This window comes from Prionailurus bengalensis, chromosome C2 (genome assembly GCF_016509475.1).
Source record: "Prionailurus bengalensis isolate Pbe53 chromosome C2, Fcat_Pben_1.1_paternal_pri, whole genome shotgun sequence".
Classification (NCBI taxonomy): Eukaryota; Metazoa; Chordata; class Mammalia; order Carnivora; family Felidae; genus Prionailurus; species Prionailurus bengalensis.
The window spans coordinates 94,023,052-94,042,826 of NC_057350.1; the positions used below are offsets into that span (position 1 = coordinate 94,023,052).

A 19,775-nucleotide genomic window follows, 5' to 3' on the forward strand; every position below is an offset into this window, starting at 1 on the left:
CTCCTCTTTATCCACCAAATATTTAAGAGCGAGTAGAGGTCAACCTTTCAAACTCCCCATTTATTTATGTAATTGAGCCCTCAAACATCTGCCTGCTTCTGGCAATAGAGCTGCACCAGAAAATGACAAATCTCAAGATGCCTCTTGCAAGCCTACTGCCAACACCAGCCCATGCCCAGCATACCCTAATCACTTCTGAACTTTGGCACTCTGGAGCCTCCTATCATTTCTGTCAATGTAGGCCTTAAAGCTTTAAAGGTGTCCTGCCAGGAACCCCCTCTGAGCTGGAAGCAGGTGCTGACAGGAAGTTTCAGCCCTGGGATCCAGAAGCTTCTATGTCTACATATACTCTGGGTTTGTGTGGAGGTCAGAGCAGACATAAAGCCTATCCACACCTATTCAGGGGGCCTCTTGCCCTCCAAAGGTACCCAAGACGCCAAGGACGTCTCCATGGAACAGCCCCCAACATCATCCCCAGCATGGCCTGAAAGCCTCAGGCCTTGTAAGTCAGGGAGCAAAACCAAGTTAAAGAGCAAACTGTAGCCAAAGATCACATACCTTCTGGCCTTGATCTCCAGAGTATGCTAATTCCTGAAAATGCTGACAGTTTATAAATTTAGGCATCTTATAGAATGCTAAATGATGACCACAATCGAAATAAACGTGAGGGACACCGAGGTGGCTCAGCTGGTTAAGCATCCAACTTCAGCTCAGGTCATGATCTCATGGTTAGTGAGTTCAAGCCCCGCATCAGACTCTGTGCTGACAGCTGGGAGCCTGAAGCCTCCTTCAGATTCTGTGTCTCCCTCTCTGTTCCTCTCCCACTTTTACTCTCTCTCTGTCTCCCAAAAGTAAATAAGTGTTAAAAAAATTTTTTTTTAAATATGATGATCATGGGGCGCCTGGGTGGCGCAGTCGGTTAAGCGTCCGACTTCAGCCAGGTCACGATCTCTCAGTCCGTGAGTTCGAGCCCCGCGTCGGGCTCTGGGCTGATGGCTCAGAGCCTGGAGCCTGTTTCCGATTCTGTGTCTCCCTCTCTCTCTGCCCCTCCCCCGTTCATGCTCTGTCTCTCTCTGTCCCAAAAATAAATAAACGTTGAAAAAATTTTAAAAAAAATATGATGATCATATATCAGAAGGGTGAGTTAGTGTCCTTTTTGTTTTTACTTAGTTGCCTTTCTACATGATCAGGTTCTTGGCCACTTCAGCCAAACTGGTGAACTCTTCCCTTACTATACACAACTAGACAGTATTAGGCTGGAAGCAGAAGATGTGCCTGTGGTTATCTACAGAAGATTTCAAAAGCACAGAAACTTCCTGCACCTTTGAAGTTTAAATGCAAAAATCACAATTTTTACCTTGCTTAGAGAAATGAGACAGTGTTTAAAAAAGAAGCAGTTTGTGATTCAAACACCAACTAAAGAGCCGTGTTAAATCTGCATGTTAAAGCACCTAAAAGTTACTCTATTAGTTCTGAGAACTCTGTGCTTGCTGTGTACTTTTCTAGATAGAGTAGGAAATCTCCTATCTAGAATCATGTCTATTAAAACCATCTATTTATTGGCATTGCCGTGCTTCTGTAACACGCTTCCCATTGATTCTTAGAATAATGATTATTGTCATGGCTCCATTGTCATGGGGATAGTTTTAAGAGTTAAGTTTTGATGTCCAGCTGCCTGACTTTCAATTCTGGTGGCTCCATTTGCTCCCTGTGTGATCCTAGGCAAGTTTGCAAACTCTTCTTGAAGCTTTGGTTTTGCCGTCTGCAAGGTAAGCATCATAATAGGCCCACCTACATAGTTGTTGAGTGAAAAGGGTAATCCTGGAAAAGTGTATAGCACAGAAGTGCCAGATAAATGTTGGCTGTCAATAACATCAAGGGATTACCTGATCTTGAGTCACCAAAGAAAGACTAAAGCATGTCTAATATATTTTATTCTGTGTTTGTGTTTAAAAGATAATTTGTGGTATTTTGCTTTTTTCAATAAGCATACATGTTAACTCTCTGTTTGACAGCCATGCTTTATTTGATTAACCAAAATGTGTCAAAGAGCTTTGAAAAATTGTTGGTCTGTGGAAGGGTTTAAGGTGACTATTGCATGTAGGGTGTAGAACGGGTTACGGTCATGTGGGTGGGTAGTTGGTGTTCCAGGCTCCAAACAGAACAGCTCTACTTTTATCAACTTTAAATATTGGGGTCCTCAAGGGATACAGGAGTTCTGATTCATAGGGGCACATATACCCCAATGTTTATACAAATGTTTCAACAAAGCCAAATTATGGAAAGAGCCTAAATGTCCATCAACCGATGAATGGATAAAGATGTGGTTTATATACACAATGGAATACTACTTGGCAATGAGAAAGAATGAAATCCTGCCATTTGCAGCAACGTGGATGGAACTGGAGAGTATTATGCAAAGTGAAGTCAGTCAGAGAAAGACAGATATCATATGTTTTCATTCATGTGTGAAACTTGAGAAACTTAACAGAAGACCATGGGGGAAGGGAAGAGGAAAAAAAAATAGTTACAGAGAGGGAGGGAGGCAAACCATAAGGGAATCTTAAATACAGAGAACAAACTGAGGGTTGATGGCGGGGGGGGAGGGTAGAGAAGAAGAGGGGTGATGGGCATTGAGGAGGGCACTTGTTGGGATGAGCGCTGGGTGTTGTAGGTAAGTGATGAATCATGGGAATCTACTCCTCAAACCAAGAGCACACTTTACACACTGTATGTTAGCCAACTTGACAATAAATTCTATTTAAAACATATATGTATACTGGGCTTCTCAGTAAATTTTAGTTTGAACAAAGGGTTCTGCAGCTAAAAATAGGAATGGAGTATGCCAGAGAGGGTGGATAAAAACATTCATGGTTTCTGTATCTATTATTTTTTAAAGGCATATTACAGATAAATAATGAAGGCTGTATTTGAATCATTACCATTTCAGTTCTGATTCTACATTAAAAACTGACCTTTAACCAAATCATAACTGAAGGATATTTGGAATTGCATCATTTTCCCTTTCTGGCAGTGTTAAGTCAGGAGAGCTCATTAAACCCTCTGTTCATCATCCTTCATTTGTGAAGTCTATTACAATTAACCAAAGCGTTGTCACTCAGAATGGAAATGATTTAAGTGAATCTGGCCACCAAGACCCCATAGCTGACATTTGTCCGTATCTCAAAAGTAATCCAGAGCCAAGCAAACCTAAAGCAGAGTGCAGGGGTTAGGTCCACGGTCTCTGCAGTCAGACTGCCATTGATGAATCCCGCTTTGTCCACTTACAGGCTGTGTTCTTGTGTAAGTCACATCCTATCTGTGTCCCTCAACTTTCTGTTCACAAAATGGGGACAATAGCACCAATTTTGTAAAGCTATCATGAGGATTTAAAAAGACAATGTGCACAAAGTACTTAGAACAAGGGAAGGTAGAAAATAAGTACTCAGTAAATATTAGTTCTCATGGTCATTAAGTATATGAGTTTGTTTTGCAACCATTTTCATGACACTTGAATTATTTCCAAGTCTAATTACAAAAATCAGTATATTTGTCATTTCAAATTTTCTTCAATTACAGGAGGGATGGTAACTAATTAGTCTTATATTTTAATTCTCACTTGGCAATTTTTCTCTTTCCTTTCATATAACGTTATTTCTTTAAATCTTAAACTATGAACAGAAAAATCAAATTCTCTTGAAAAGAGTACACAGAAAAATATTAAGCCTGCAAGCTTGTCCTGAACTTTCTATTATTTTGAATGGAAGGAGATCCATGTAATCTAACCATATTTTACTACTATGCTCTGTGTATGTTTATATTTTTTAGAAAGCATAAATAATGAAATACATACCATAATAAAATTTTGATATATCATGCATTTGACATTTTGATGCATATACTTCTACTGTGCCTTTAATATTTGTATTTATAATGCCTTCCAAGTACAATTCCTGAAATTTAGGGAGAAAATACCCTTTGATATCAAAGCCTTTAGTTCATTTCCTATTGTATTTCAGATCTTCAAGGAGTCCACATGTTGCCTCAGACAGTTGACTGGTCATCTTTTCCTCCTCAACAATACCTCTTGACTCTTGGGTTCAAAAACAAAGAAGATGGAAAATTTTTGGAAAAACTATCAAGTAGGAAGCTGCCTACATTTACAGGTAAATCACATGGACTTATTATTATCCTTCAATGCTGTTCTAAGGCAGGAACTGTGCATTCTTCAGCAAATCTTATTCATCACAAGGCCTAGCATATAGTAGTGCTAGACCCCAAAAACTGTTTGTTGGGTAATTATTAACTCCTTCCAGTCTTCTTTGTGGATTAGTTAACAATACCTGGGATTCAGACTCACCCAAGACCAATGCAATTCTAGAGTGCCTGCCTCCCTCACTCCAACCATCTCACCCCTATAGCACTAAACATAAAGTGCCTAAACATAAAGCACTTAAAGAATACAAGTTTTTGTTCTTATCAGTTAGCAAATGTAGAAGGAAATTATCCGACAAAAGTATTATGCAAAATAAAAAATATAGCCAATGACAACTTTAAATCACTTGGATTATCTGCTTTTGTACTGATATTTGTTCCATTCTTATGTAATTAACCGAGAGCTTAGATCTCCTGAAGAGTATTACGGTTAAATGGTATTCAGTAATTCTAGTTGAAACTTTCAAAAATGAAGAAAATATTCACATGGAGTCGAAGTCTCAGAAATGTGGGCAGAATTCATGACCAGGTTAAATTTATTCCTTCAGCTCTACCCACATAATTAAGGATTTGTGTTTTATCTGGCACTCTATCCTCCGAGGTTTATCTCAACTTCAAGCCACATTCAAAGTCAATGGGATCTGCACACTTGAATAATACCTGGGAGGAACAAGACAAGAATCAGACACATTTATGACAACATTTTTTCACAAGTCAGGAAAAACACTCTGCAGAGAGAGATGAATTGTTATAGGCTGTCTCTTAGATCTCTCAATCAGGAAACACAACAAAATGAATAAATGATAGTCTCGAAAGGGCAATGTCTCCTCTGCCTTTCTCCTCATAGATCTTTCATTGTTATGCATGTGGTCTAGGGATGGTACTAGTTTCTACACTAAAGATTTCATATCTATTAACGTTGAGATATCTGTATATAGCTTGCTAAAGAAAGCATTTTTGAAATGAAAGTCTGGAAAAATAGTATAAAAGTTTACTGTTACAATTTTTAGAACATAAAACTCCCTTCGGTCTGCTGACCAAAGAAGACACAGTGAGGCACATGGAGACAATGGGGAAGCGGATCTTGCCAATACTGGATTTTATTAGAAGCACCCAATTGAATGTAGGTATATGAGTGTCTTATATTTGTCCAAAGCACAAATTTTAGACAATTCCAAAAGTATGGAAAGTTTATGGTGCAAATATTGCAAATATTGGAAGATTTCAGAAGCATTCATGATAAATCTCATCTGCAAAACCAAGCAAAGTTTAGCTGATGATTTGGGTTGTTTTAATATATTTTAAAACAAAAACCACACTGAGATACCACCTCACGCCAGTCAGAGTGGCTAAAATGAACAAATCAGGAGACTATAGATGCTGGAGAGGATGTAGAGAAACAGGAACTCTCTTGCACTTTGGTGGGAATGCAAACTGGTGCATCCGCTCTGGAAAACAGTGTGGAGGTTCCTCAAAAAATTAAAAATAGACCTACCCTATACCCAGCAGTAGCACCGCTAGGAATTTACCCAAGGGATACAGGAGTGCTGATGCATAGGGGCACTTGTACCCCAATGTTTACAGCAGCACTTTCAACAATAGCCAAATTATGGAAAGAGCCTAAATGTCCATCAACTGATGAATAAAGAAATTGTGGTTTATATACACAATGGAATACTACATGGCAATGAGAAAGAATGAAATATGGCCTTTTGTAGCAACATGGATGGAACTGGAGAGTGTTATGCTAAGTGAAATAAGTCATATGGAGAAAGACAGATACCATATGTTTTCACTCTTATGTGGATCCTGAGAAACTTAACAGAAGACCATGGGGGAGGGGAAGAAAACAAAGAACAGTTAGAGAGGGAGGGAGCCAAACCATAAGAGACTCTTAAAAACTGAGAACAAACTGAGGGTTGATTGGGGGTGGGAGGGAAAGGAGGGTGGGTGATGGGTACTGAGGAGGGCACCTTTTGGGATGAGCACTGGGTGTTGTATGGAAACCAATTTGACAATAAATTTCATATTTTAAAAAAACATATGTATATGTATGTATATATATATACATACACACACACATATATACACATATATATACATATGTATATATGTTTTAAAATATATATATACACACACATATATACACACATATATATACATATCTATATATATACATAACAAATTCTGGAAATTGCATAGTGTAGCATTGCAATATGTTTTAAAATATATATATATATACACACACACACATATATACACATATATATACATATATATGTATATACATGTACATATATATGTATATACATATATATGTATATATGTGTGTATATGTGTGTGTGTATATATACACATATATACACACATATACATATATATGTATATGTATATATATATATGTGTGTGTGTGTGTATATATATTTTTTTAAAACATATTGCAATGCTACACTATGCAATTTCCAGAATGTGTTAGGCTAGTGTCTCTTTAAAGAGATTTTTCTTTGTGCCTTCCTGATATCTAATTCAAGTTTGCAGTACATTTGTCACTTCAAATCAGCAACACATTTTTAGTGAACACAGTGTTTCCCTACTTCATATATTGGGCTATTATACGTAACTATTTTGTTACGTACACAAGAATTCGGAATTTTCAAGCTAGTGCCTCTGCACCACACTTCTAAATTGGATACTACCCTAGCAGTTGGCAATTGATCTTTGTACACCCCTAAGGTAAGTTTTCTGATCCAGGGAAAATTTGCCCTTTCTACTTTCAGTGTTAAAAAGCCCAAAATAAGACCTGAATTATGCTGTACTGTTTTACAAAATGTAAGCAATTATGCTGAAAGTTCATAAAGGGAACTTCCCATTAACAGGCTATAAAGACTACAGATTTTCCCCTTTTAAAATATTTTTCAAAAGGCCTAGAAGCTGGAAATTTTGAAGAATTTTCTTTTTGTGGCTCTTGTATTACATCATTGATTTGATGTTCTTACCTTACAAGGGGAACCAAGGGGGTCATCACAAACAGCTACTTAACATCTGTTCAGCAGTTTATCTGCTCAATAACATTATTCAGCATTTTTAAAAAGCTATAAAACCCCTAATCTATTTGCACGATTTGTAATTCTATGCATTACAAATACAAAAGCACATTTTTACTGATTTTCCTACCACATAGCTCCCCCCCCCCCCCCATAACTGCGTTCCACTCAATTATCTCTCCTATATTTCTACTAAGAAGAGATCCAGGAGTGCCTGGGTGGTTCAGTCGGTTAAGCGTCTGACTTTGGCTCAAGTCATATCACGGCTCATGAGTTTGAGCCCCACATTGGGGTCTGTGCTGACAGCTCAGAGCCTGGAGCCTGCTTCAGATTCTGTGTCTCCCTCTCTCCCTGCCCCTCCCCCACCCACACTCTGTTTCTCTCTCTCGAAAATAAACAAACATTAAAAAATTAAAAGAAGAAGAAGAAGAAGAAATCCATTTCCATTTTCTCACAGTTCTAGAGGCTAGATATCCAAGATCAGGGTGCCACATGCTCAAGTTCTGATGAAGTCCCTCTTCCTGGCTTGCAATTGGCCACCTTCTATCTGTGTGCTCACGTGGCAGACAGTAAGCTCTCTGGTGTCTCTTCATATAAGAGCATCAATCCTATCACGAGGCTTCCGCCCTAATGACTTTGTCTAATCCCAAAGGCCCCATCACTATACCATCACACCCAGGATTAGGACTTCAATATATGAATTTGGATGGGTGGATACAAACTTTCAGTTTATAGCAATCTCATTGGCTCTACCACAAATTTTAGGTCCTGTTCTCCAATTTACCCTCTATCATAACCTCCTCCAGCCATACACACACCATCACCAACCTCGGTTAGAGACACACGTACATCATCCTTGTCATCACCAGACCCTTGCAAGCAGTGGAATCTTTGCTAACAAAAACCATCACCATACAGCATTATTTCACCTCTTCAGTTCATGGTTAGCCTAGCAGAGCCATGGTTAGCTTAGCAGAGCTGAAAGTTGGGAAGTGATCTCTTGGTGCCCTGGCTCTTTGGGGTAACAGTGGCCATACCTTATTACTTGTCAGGGCACTGGCCACATCACCTCTTGCCAGTTCATATCTCACAGTGTGTTGTGTATGCACTTTGGGCCTATCTAGACATCACACACTTTTTAAATATTCTTCACTCATTTTCTTCTCACGTTTCTCTATCCACTTATAAATTTGTATGTGCATGTATCTTCATGTGTCCATAAAGGATATTTGAAAACCACAACTAAAATTCTTAGGATAGAAATAATCCCTCAGTCTCCTTTAAAATAAGTCAGCACCACTTTGCTACGTGCAAGGCATTTTATCAACATTTCTAGGTTAACTCTATGGGAAATGGAATCTTCCAAAATAGTTTTTAGAAGATTATCTCAAATATGGATGCAATGGAATTGAAGCAAGTGAGCCAGAAGGTACCCAGGAACCACAAGTATATCCAAATATTGGCCTCTAGGCTTTTTCTTGTATGTCCAACTACAGCTTCATAAAGCAGGACTGAATAAAATTGGCTGCGAAGGTAACCTAGCTTAATGAAGCAAGTAATGAGTTGGTAAGTAGAAATTATTGCTACATTGTGCCATTAACTGTGACCCAAGAAACACTCAACAGTGTTTTTAAGATTCCCTGAAGTATGTGTTTTTTTTCTTGTCACATATCAAACGCTGTCCACTTGAATGTTTAGGTATTGCATTGTTCATATTAGTTGTTACCCTCACTTGTGACACCTACAGATGAAGACTTTGGTCCAAGGCTATGCTTTGTGTAACCCTAGGGCAAGTCACTTAACCTCTGAGCTTTTTTTCTCATTTATTAAATAAGCTGATATCTGCCAGGCCCACCTCACAGAGTTGTTGGAGACCAAAAGTACATAACCCATGTTGAAACACTTTGTAAAGCAGTACAAATTTCAGGATTTTAAATTATTTGTATTGGTTTTAGTTTGTTTTGACAAAGGACAGTTTGATAGACCTTTGTTTTTCTTTATGCAAGCTGTATACTTGGAAATTATATGTTCCTCTAAAATGATTGTGTGAGTGTCCTACAGATTTCTAACTTTTTTCCTTAGATCACTAATGTGCTCAGATCTATTCACAAAGGCAGGATTAGAAAGTGTCATCTCCAGCCATGGAGTGAATCTACTCACCACAGTAGGGCTTCCCAGGGAACATGAATTTTCATCTCTTGCCACGAGATGGTAGAAGGAGACAAGGACATTCCTGGTTTTCTGTGTGTCAGGCAATGATTCTCCTTACACTCTGACCCCAGTTTCCTTATCTTTATAGATTCCTTTACTAGGCATACAACAATAACACATGGCCAAACAAGAATGATTCTGGTACCGTAAGAGTTATAATCTAAAATATTCTACCACCTTCCTACCCGGTGGCTCTTAATCCCATTTAACATCAACCCCACTCAACCAGTAGCTCTGCTCTAATGGTATTTTTCCTTCTCTGGATCCTTGTCCTAATTATTTCACATGCTACCATATGCCATTGTGCTTTTCCATTCATTAACTTTATTGGCTGCTGTCAGTTTCAACCTTATGTACTGTGCTTCCTGGGCTAAATGTTAAAGAGTTAAAATAATAAAGTCTCTCGCCATGCATGAAGCCTTCTTCACAGCCTGACTTGCCAAAAAATGACCTAACCATGTTTTAATACCTCATTAATTTTACTTTTAATTTCCTCCAAGTGAAGCATAAAAAACGTTTACATATACACATTTGAAATGAACAATGATATGCGTTTTCTACCCCTTTTTTGCAATTAATGATTCTACACGTATGTCAAATGGAAATATATTTACTTGGGTTCTGCTTTCTAATGGTATTATATAGTACCACTTACTTGCCAAACATTTAACCATACCTGCTGTTAAATCTAGGCAATTCTCAGACTGAAGCTTTCATTTGCACTTGATATTTACCTAACCTTCATTGTACCTGTATGAGGTTTTAGCTTCAGTCTTGGCCACTTTATTACACTCTTTCCAGCAGCTAAGGACACTTTTGATCACTCCTGAAGTCTCATTGGGAGGGCTACTTTCCCTTTAGATTTAGCTTTTGGTAACATTAGATGTTTAACCTAATTCCTTCATGTTTCATTATTTCCTTTATTTTCTTAAAGAAACAGCATTAAAACATTCCTCCTGGCGTTAGATATCAATTTGTATCTCTTTTTCACTATGTCTCTCAAAAACCCGCATCTTGTATAGGTAAAATATTAACTTATAGTCCCCTGATAACTAAATTGCATTGGCTTAAGGTAGTGGGGAAGGATAGGTAACGATTAGCAGTCAACTATGCTCTCTCCCTAGAATCTGATTTGTATGGAGCGCTTCCTGTTTTGTTATGCATCCAACAATCAAGCTAACAAAGCACCATTGCCTTCCACTATTTTTATTTTCCTGATGTTTTGGAAAATTACACTGATAGATTATGTTCCCGAGCAGACTGCTGTTGTTTCTGCTCTTTGGAGTTGAGTCACTACACCACTTTCCTACAATGAGCCCCATTGTTTATTTTAAAGAAGAACAAAGAAAGCAATTTTTCTTCAGAAAGAAAACAGTTTCTCCTGCAACTTGCTTTCCTCTATTTGACAGTGTCCCATTGTTTAGCTACATGTTTAAACTAAATGGGTAAGCTAGCTATTTTGTCAAGTCAGAGAAGGGATCCCAAATCCACAATTGCAATCATCACTCCTATAGGCTCACAGGTTTTCAGATAAATGATTAATCAGGAAAAACAAATTAGCAGAGATAGAAGGGCATTAGTCAAATGGCACAGATAAGTGTTAGGGAGGCATATACAGCATATACAATGTAATGCTCCTCAACCTTCCTATACTACCAAGATGCTAGAAGAGTGCCAACTTCTAGAGGTCAGTGTCCATCAAAACACGAATGTGACATTTCAGAAAGAACTGCTTTCCACATGCAAGTTGAAATTCAGATGCTCTTTAGTAATGCTAGTTTCTAATAATTTTTCTTTTTAGAAGAGATTCTATTTTAAGAAGAAAAAATCATGTCTGCCTTCTCTAATGTCTGGAGAGAAATATCTGTTCTATAAACATATACAAACTAAAATAGTCTTTGTTCAAATATTAGGCTTTAAAATGGTGGTTTGTTCAACTTCAACTTGAGATATTTGAATATGGGGAGGGAACCTAGCTAAAAATCATATTTCTAGGGCAACATATCAAGAGATAGTGATTCACCTTGTAAGGCCCAGTACTCTGCACAGTTAAAAAAACCTCATGATTCCTGTACAGGTGGTCAAGGAGGAACCCTGTTATAAAGGAACACCAGTCATCCAGACTTCCTCTTCTGAGCACCAGGACGTGGAATGCAGTTGCCAAACTATATATTCCTGTGACTTCCCACTTCTTATCACCCTCCAAACACAGCAGAAACTCAAGCTTTTCTATTAACCCTTAGATACCCCTCTGTCCCCTTTTTCCTAAATATAAATGAGAATTTTGTGATGTTTTATTTTTCCCATCAAGCATTACAATTTGTATTAGAAGTTTTAGAGAAGGTCATGTCTCCTGTTCTATGGCTGACTGGCACACCTTATTAAAAGTGTGCCCCATTTTTAAGAAAGCCCAAAATACCAATAGATTCATGGGGGAGGGGTTGGCCCTTACAAATGTGTACGTAGCCTATTTCAGGATGGATTGTGTCAGTTGTTGGGATGGTCCAAGGAACCAGAATCAAGTGCTCTAATACCACAAGGAGGGGAACCAGAGTCCAAGGCCATCCAGTGAGAACTAAAGGTAAAAGCAGATTTAATTTTAGCCATTAGGGTAGACAGAATTCAATATGCATAACATTTTTCAGGATTCAACTTGCATAAAAAGTATTCTTTTATATACACAAGACAGTAGGCAACTCTTAGCTCCTATGATGCCTTGGTGACATAGATGAAGTCACCCTCTCTAAATGAACACAACTTTGTGGGATCCCCACTGGGAGAGTGGAACACATTCAATTTCAGTCCCCTCTTTTCCCCTCAGCCCAGGTTCCTTCTACAGGGCCACCTGCACATCCTTCTCAACAGTCTTGCAAAGCGTTTCCTTTTTGTACATTCATCTGTTTGAAGGAAGGGTGCAGACAATTCTCTAAAATAATGGAAAGAAACACTTATTTGTGTTAGGTAGCCATCGCTTCCAAGGATGTAAATATAATAATCCCTGACTTCAATCTCTAGGGAGAGGTCTATTTCCATGATTTTGGTCTAAAACATTTCCTTTTACTGGGAGACTAGGGGAGTTTCCACGGGTGCTCGGGTGTGATGGAGAAGCTGCAGTATGCCAGCCTCCTGAGCCGGCTGCAGAGAGTGAAGGAGCAATCCCAGGTGATCAATCAAGCAATGGCGGAGCTGGCAACCATTCCCTATCTACAGGACATCAGTCAAGAGGAGACAGAATTGGTAAGTGTTTTTCTTTGTTTAAGGCTTTCACAGGCCCCCAGCCAACAGAAGAATGATATGTCCTGAAAAACAAAATTGTGAGAATCAATGTAGTCTGAGGGCAACCTGCCCAACCCTCCTGAGGCATTTTAATAAAGAAATTGGAAAATGTAGAAAGATGTGTTTCTGTCTTTTATTTGCTCATGTCGACTAGCCTCCATTTTTATAGTAAGAACTTTGTGATGTGTAAAAACATGGAAAAGGGCTGATTACTCATATTGTGGGTCAGGCTTTTTGCTTTAAATAAAATATAATTTTGATAAATTATTTCTTAAACTCCCAGATGGGTTAGTATATAATTTTCTTGTAAGAGAAAGTAGAGAGGACAAGAGTAATTACTATATAAAAAACAACCCTACGAAATAGTCTTTATAGTTTTCTTATTCACTTCTAGCATCACATATATGTTGGCAGTGCCAACACACACACACACACACACACACACACACACACACTGGTACATTTAGATAAAACAGTTGTTTCATTGCAAGGGAAAATGTAGTTAGACAAATGGCTTTTTTTTTTTAAGTGAGTTGACCAATTAACTCAGAAAACACAGAGCCAGTCAAAAATCAGTTGATGGACTACCTCACAGAAACAATCTTCAAACAGATGTGTCTATTATAACCATAATTAATATGAGAAATGATGGCTCCTCATTTGTAAAACTATTACTAACCAATGTGAGGGCCATTCGAGGAAAGGTAAAATTCACTGTATATGGAAATCCTAATGTGTTGTAAGGGAGGGCTCTTTACTTTGAGGCTTTAATTGAAGGTAGCTAAAACTAATTATAGACCTGAATTGAATTCACATAGCAAGGATGAGAACAGCCCAAACCGATCACCTGTAATTTTCAGATAACTAAAGCAACCCTCCCTCTTTGAGCTTTTAAAGTTGTAACAAATTAATCCATCAAGAAGTGAACTGCCAACATTTATAATGTTCATCTGACCCTATAAAAAGGTATTATAAATACTGATATTCAAAGTATATAAAATGGTCTGACTAGCTGAATGATAAAACTATGCGTACCAAAGTATTAAACTGTGGGGGGAGGGAGTCTAGTAATCAAGGAATTACTAAGTCAAAACCGGCAATAATACTTTGTAAACCTTTATGGTTGTGCGCAGTGGAGCACCTTCTAAAAGGCTAAGTGTTTATCCTTCCATTCATAACGCATTCAGGAGTGCAGTAAGTATGGAGTTTTCAAAGTGCATATTATAGCCAATTTTAGATGATTAATGCTCCTCTGAGATAAGAGGAAGCAAAGAAAATGTTAATTTAAGAAGCTGGCACAGTGTTGATCCTGTCTTCCTAAAAAGCACACTCAAGATTTAAATGAAAAATACAAGGGAGTTTTCTGCACTTAGGTCTTCTTAACCACCTATCTGGAGCTTTTTTTTTTTTTTCCTCTGGAAATACTTACATTTCCAAATATATACACAGAGCATCAAACTAGCATTATTGACATCCCTTACTCACATGTTGTGCAATATCCCATTATCTGAAACCTTGGAAAATAGGATTTCAGGGGTATTTTCATAATTTATATGCCTACTAGAAAAAAATGTAATGTATATGGACGTACATGTACAGGCCAAATATTTAAAAATCATGTATCTTACAAGATTTCATCACCTTAAGTAATAGATTTTACTTTCCAACTTCCAAGCATAGGTTAACCTAGAAAATAAATCCTGGTAATATCTTTTATGATGCTATATAAACAGTGACTGCTCAGTAGAAGAGTTTTGAGTGACTCACCTCTGCCCTCCTGCTTAAGCTCTGCAATATCTAAAGTACAGAGAGATTATCTAAGGGTTCATACTCTTTGATGGCACAGTGAACTGAACTGAGATTTGTTCTTTTTTAGAGAACTTTCTTCTCTAGCTTTGAATATCGCATGGCTCGATGCAGCTTCATTACCTTACAACCGCATACGTAGCATGTAGATCAGATTCTTTTCAATTGGGACAAGGCAGTTTGGGGCAAAGGGTGGAATTTTTTAAACTTGCCTTTCAAAAAGGCAACTTGGTTATTTTGAAATTTTAGGAAATAAAAGGATAGTAAAAGAACTTAAATGAGCTAGATCCTTTAAAATGCAATAAAACAGCACAATTTTAGTATTGTCCTCGGGTGAGCTTTTGCATGAGGCCTAGAATTATGATACATTAGCCTCAGGAGAAAATACTAAAATGCGCTCATGTACTACATGCCATTTCCTGAGAGAATTAACTACCGCCTTCATTCTTTACAACCCAAATCTGTTTTTACAAAACAGCAACACTTACTACATTAAAACCTATACGTTTTCTACAAATCCTCAAGAAGAATCTTTCCATTGTTACAATATTTTATATCTGCAATAATACTTGGTAATGACTGAAGCAAAGATGAGGTGGCGGTGTTCATTGTCGGAAAGATGAGTAATAAAATCATCAGCGTACAAATGATTTTTTAATTAGGTTTTAATCTGTGTATTTAGAGAAGTTATTTCTGTGTGAATTCCATGCTGATAATTTTTATCTTGGTGCCACAGCTGCAGTCACTAATGGCAGATGCTATGGACACCCTTGAAGGAAGAAGAAACGATAAAGAACGTGTGTGGAATACAATCCAAAAGGTAAAACTTTGAGCTGAAGGAAAAAAGATATATTATTCTCAGAGAAAATGTCCATCTTGGGTCAAATCTGTTTAGAAGATACAAAGAAAAGAAAGCTCTTCAGGTTGTTTTATTGTCTGTTTGGGTTTTTTTAAATAAATGCAGCTATCTCCCTGGAAGTGTAACCAGAATCAAAATGGATTTATTTAATCTGTTTCCTCAGGTCTGCTCCTCCAGCAGATTGTGGTCATATGCTTTCATGGGTCTTCTTGTGCTCATTTTCATATTCTATTTTCATTATCTGCCTTCTCCATTATTGCTTATTGTAGATTTTTTTAAGGCCCATTCATCAATGTTTTAGTCCACCTCCCAACACTTTCCCCTATATTTTGTCACTTGAGGAAGAATGGCTACATTTCAGAGAACTACAGAAAAACTAGCACATTGATGCTTTGAGTGGAGGGGTAACATACTGGTTATTAGAAGTAGAGGAACAGTCAGGGTGCCTGGGTGGTTCAGCTGGTGAAGCAGCCAACTCTTGATTTTGGCTAAGGTCGTGATCTCATGGTTCGTCCTCTCTCTCTCTCCCCCCACCCAAATAAAGAAATAATAAAACATTTAAAAAAGAAGTAGAGGAATAGTCTACAACCATACCACCCTGAATGCACCCAATCTCTTCTAATCTCGGAAGCTAAGCAGGGTCAGGCCTGGTTAGTACTTGGATGGGAGAAGTAGAGGAGCATCCCTTCATTGGTTACCTGAGTTAAATAAAACAAGGACAAAGATGCACCTAGCATAAGGTACTCGGAAGACTTGTGTGACACTACAGAGCTCTCTGACAATGTAGGAGGGAGTAATGTTGGGTCTCCAGTCCAATTAAAGGTAATAAATTCTAGTCAGTCTACTCTCCATTCAGTCTCCTCCAATTACTGTGAGAACCCATAAAGGGAGACCTGGTGTCAGGAGATGTGAGAATAAACCAAAGAAGCCTCCGGTTTAAGAGGTAATAGTCAGCCATGAAGGAATCTAGTGTATGTGAGGAAATGGGTGTCTTCTGTAATCATTTCAGAGGTCCTATGGTAAAATACCTAGAACAGAAATTAACTGAATGCAGCAAATATTTGTCGACGATCTACTGTGTTAGAAAGAACACTTACGGATATTGTGCTGGACAATACAAACACAGCCCCTGCCTATATGAGCCTGACCATCTTGGAAAGAAGACAAGTATACAGCTACAAATTTGCTGAATATTGTAGTTAAAAAGTGGATGTTCAATAATCTATAGAAACAAATAGGGAAATATGATCTGGTCTGGGAGGTCAGAAAAGCCATCTCTGAGAAAGTGATATTTATACAACATTTCAAGGATATGTAGTAGTTATCTAGGAGAAAAGGGAGATTTCTGCAGAGAAGGAAGAGTTTATGCCAAGAGCACAAAGAAAGCAGGGCACATTTAACAACTGAGAAAAAATGTTAAAGGAGCAAGGAACATATTTCAAAATGAAGTGCAGAAACGGAAGTCAAATCACAGAAAGACTTATAAATTATGTTAAGGATTTGGAATGTTTCAGAAAGCGTTTATCTGGAAAATGTTTCTGAGACATCTCTAGAGCTACAGTGGGAGAACAGATTGAGGAGCTATAGAAATGTGGGGCAGTCAGTTATAAGGCAATGGCCTGATCTATGGTGGTGGGTGTGGAGACGAAAAGAAGCAGACAGATAGAAGGAATGTGCAGGAAGCCAAATCTATAGGCCTTGTTCACTGAGTGGATAAGGGAGTTTAGAGAACAGGAAAAGTAAGAATGATGCCCAGACATTGGGCTTCAGTCACTGGGCAGGGAATGGCGAGAGGTTCGCTGGTACCATTTACTAAGGAAGAAAGCCCTTCAAAAGTGTAGCTTTGGGCTGAGACTGTAAACTCTTTCAGAATCCAGTCAGGAGACTTGAAAGGGAATTTAATATAAAGAATGGCTAACTAGGTATGTATGTCATTGTTAACTAGGGAACTGAAAAAGCAAAGGAGAACCATAAATTTAGCACAGAAGAAGCAATTAAAATGAGCAGTTACCACCCATTAGGGCTGGGAAATCAAAGAGAAGAGACTGGAATTACTAAAACTTCGAAATTTGGAGCAAGGACCCTGCTGGACCAAAACTTAGACCTCCCACTAGAAGGCATTGCTCAACTGGTGCTGTTATCTCCACTCTTGGAGCGGAATCCTGAAGGGTTGAGATCCAGACTTAGGAGGGGGCACTAACTCACTGGTGCTGATGGGAGGGAGGGTGGCAGGAGCAGGGAGGGAGTGGTAATGGAGGTAATTGTGCAACTTTCGGAAACACTAGATTCACCTGCTACTACAGAAAAGAACACAACTTTCTGGAGCAAAGAAGCCTCGTTTCAGAGACGCTCACAGGAACCCCAAAGGGCAGGAAGTCAGCAGCAAGTCCCTCTTTTCTCCTTTGGCATTGCAATGCCCCTATAGCACCTCCTAGTGATGGAGACTAACAACTGGCAAAACAGAAATGAGGTTTGCAGAGTTCCAGCCCCCAGCATCACAGAGTTAATCATAGAAGGGTGGGTTTGGAGTTAAGAGATTATGGGCTAATAACTGGCACAAAAATGCATTGAGCTTAGGGTGCTGGCAAGATATCCAAGGGAAAGTACAGGAGTCTGGAGTTCTGGATAAAAGACCAAATAGAGATTTTTTTAGTTGTTGGCAAATTGATATCAACTGAAATCATAAGAGAGGGTGAGATGGCTGAGAAAGAGCATAGAATAAGAAGAGAGCCTTGCAGAGCACATTCCAAACTTAAGAAGAGAACCATACAAAGGAGACTCAGAAGAAATGGCAAGAGGAATTGCAGCTGGAGGTAAACCAAATGCAATGCTGATGAGAGTCAAGCAAAAGAATCAAATATCTCTGTTCGCTATAGAAATCATTTTTTGGCATGAGGTTAGAAAACTAGAGTGCACAGGTCAAAACCAACTAGTCACCTATTTTTGTAAATAAAATTTATCGCACACAGCCATGTCATTCATTTACATATGGTCTATGTCACCTTGGCCAAGTTGAGTAGTTGCTAGAGAGGCTGTATAGCTCACAAAGCCTAAAATATTTACTAGCTGACCCTACACAGAAAACGTATGCTGTACCCTGGTTTATAGCATTATCCATCCCAAAAGTATATACCTTTGTACACTACATCTTTGCACATACAAATCCAAGTGATAATAAAGTGGCAGTCCAGCAATGAAATTCCAAGGACTAGCTAAAAATGTGGAAGAGAAATTGACATTTGTCTATACCTACCTACATCTTACAGATAACCACCAATTCCACCTCACAATAAGGTAGTTTTTGATGCTTACATTCAAAGAAATGTTTAGCCTATGACTTCCACTTTGCTGCTATTGCAGTTATTTATTACTGTGTCATCAATCACCCAAATATAGTGGTTTAGAATAATCAATATTATCTCTCACAATTCTATGAGCTGACGAGACTCAGCTAGGGGCGGATCTTGCTCACTGTCTCTCATGTAGTTCAATCAACTGGCTTCTGTGCCTGGGGCTAGAGTCATCTGAAGGCTAAGATGTACTAGACTACAACATGGCTCCCTCATATGGTTGACACAGCTGACTGGACTGCCTACCCATGTGGCCTGTCCATGTGAATGAGGCTTTAAACAGCATTACAGCTGGGTTCCAAGAGGAAATATTTCAAGAGAAAGGAAGTGGAAACCACCAGTCTTCTTTAAGGCCACTTCCAGAACTTCCACCATATTCTACTAGTTAAAGTAGTTACAGGCCAGCCCAGATTCACAGGGTTGGAGGAATAGATTCCATTTCTCCGAGGACGAGTGCATTCATGAGGAGAATGAAATGATAGCATCTATCTTGGAGACAAGCTTCAGCAGCAGAGCTATGGGCCTGTGTCCTGTGCTGGAAAACACCTGCAAGCAAGAATCAGGAGGATAGTAATGTCAAGGCCTCTGAGGTTGGAACACTGAAGAGCCGCTCTAGTCAACCACTAGGTGTCTAGAAGGACTCACTGGTGAGCAGCTCATCTTTCCAAATTAAAAGCCCTGGTAATGATCCTAACTTTTTCTAAATGGAAGCTCCTGAGAGGTCTTTACGAAGATGTGAATGGGAAGGAACAGGGTGCCAAATTTTTCCCAAGGGCTTTTAATTTGGTTAATGTGACTCTACAGAGGATGATCATATCACTTTCAGACAATTCCGGTAGCAAGTAAGTAATTTCCTTTTACTGCTACAGAGTTAATTTGCGTGTGCAGAAAAAAATAATTAAAAAAACCTAATTGTACAAGCTACACTGTGTTCTGAGCCCACTAGAAGTTGATATCAGCATCACCACCTCTGAGATCTGTTATCTGTAATAGAAACAGCTGTTGTACCTAATG

At 38.6% G+C, this 19,775-nt stretch overlaps 1 protein-coding gene across 1 annotated transcript in view; it reads left to right on the forward strand.

Moving 5' to 3' along the window:
- Positions 1-19,775, forward strand: part of SPATA16 (spermatogenesis associated 16) — a 252,495-nt gene that overhangs the window by 202,509 nt on the left and 30,211 nt on the right. The window contains exons 8-11 of the mRNA XM_043593302.1: positions 4,020-4,166; positions 5,226-5,338; positions 12,543-12,707; positions 15,289-15,372. Coding sequence (XP_043449237.1) covers positions 4,020-4,166; positions 5,226-5,338; positions 12,543-12,707; positions 15,289-15,372 — 509 coding nt within the window. The remainder of the gene's footprint in view (positions 1-4,019; positions 4,167-5,225; positions 5,339-12,542; positions 12,708-15,288; positions 15,373-19,775) is intronic.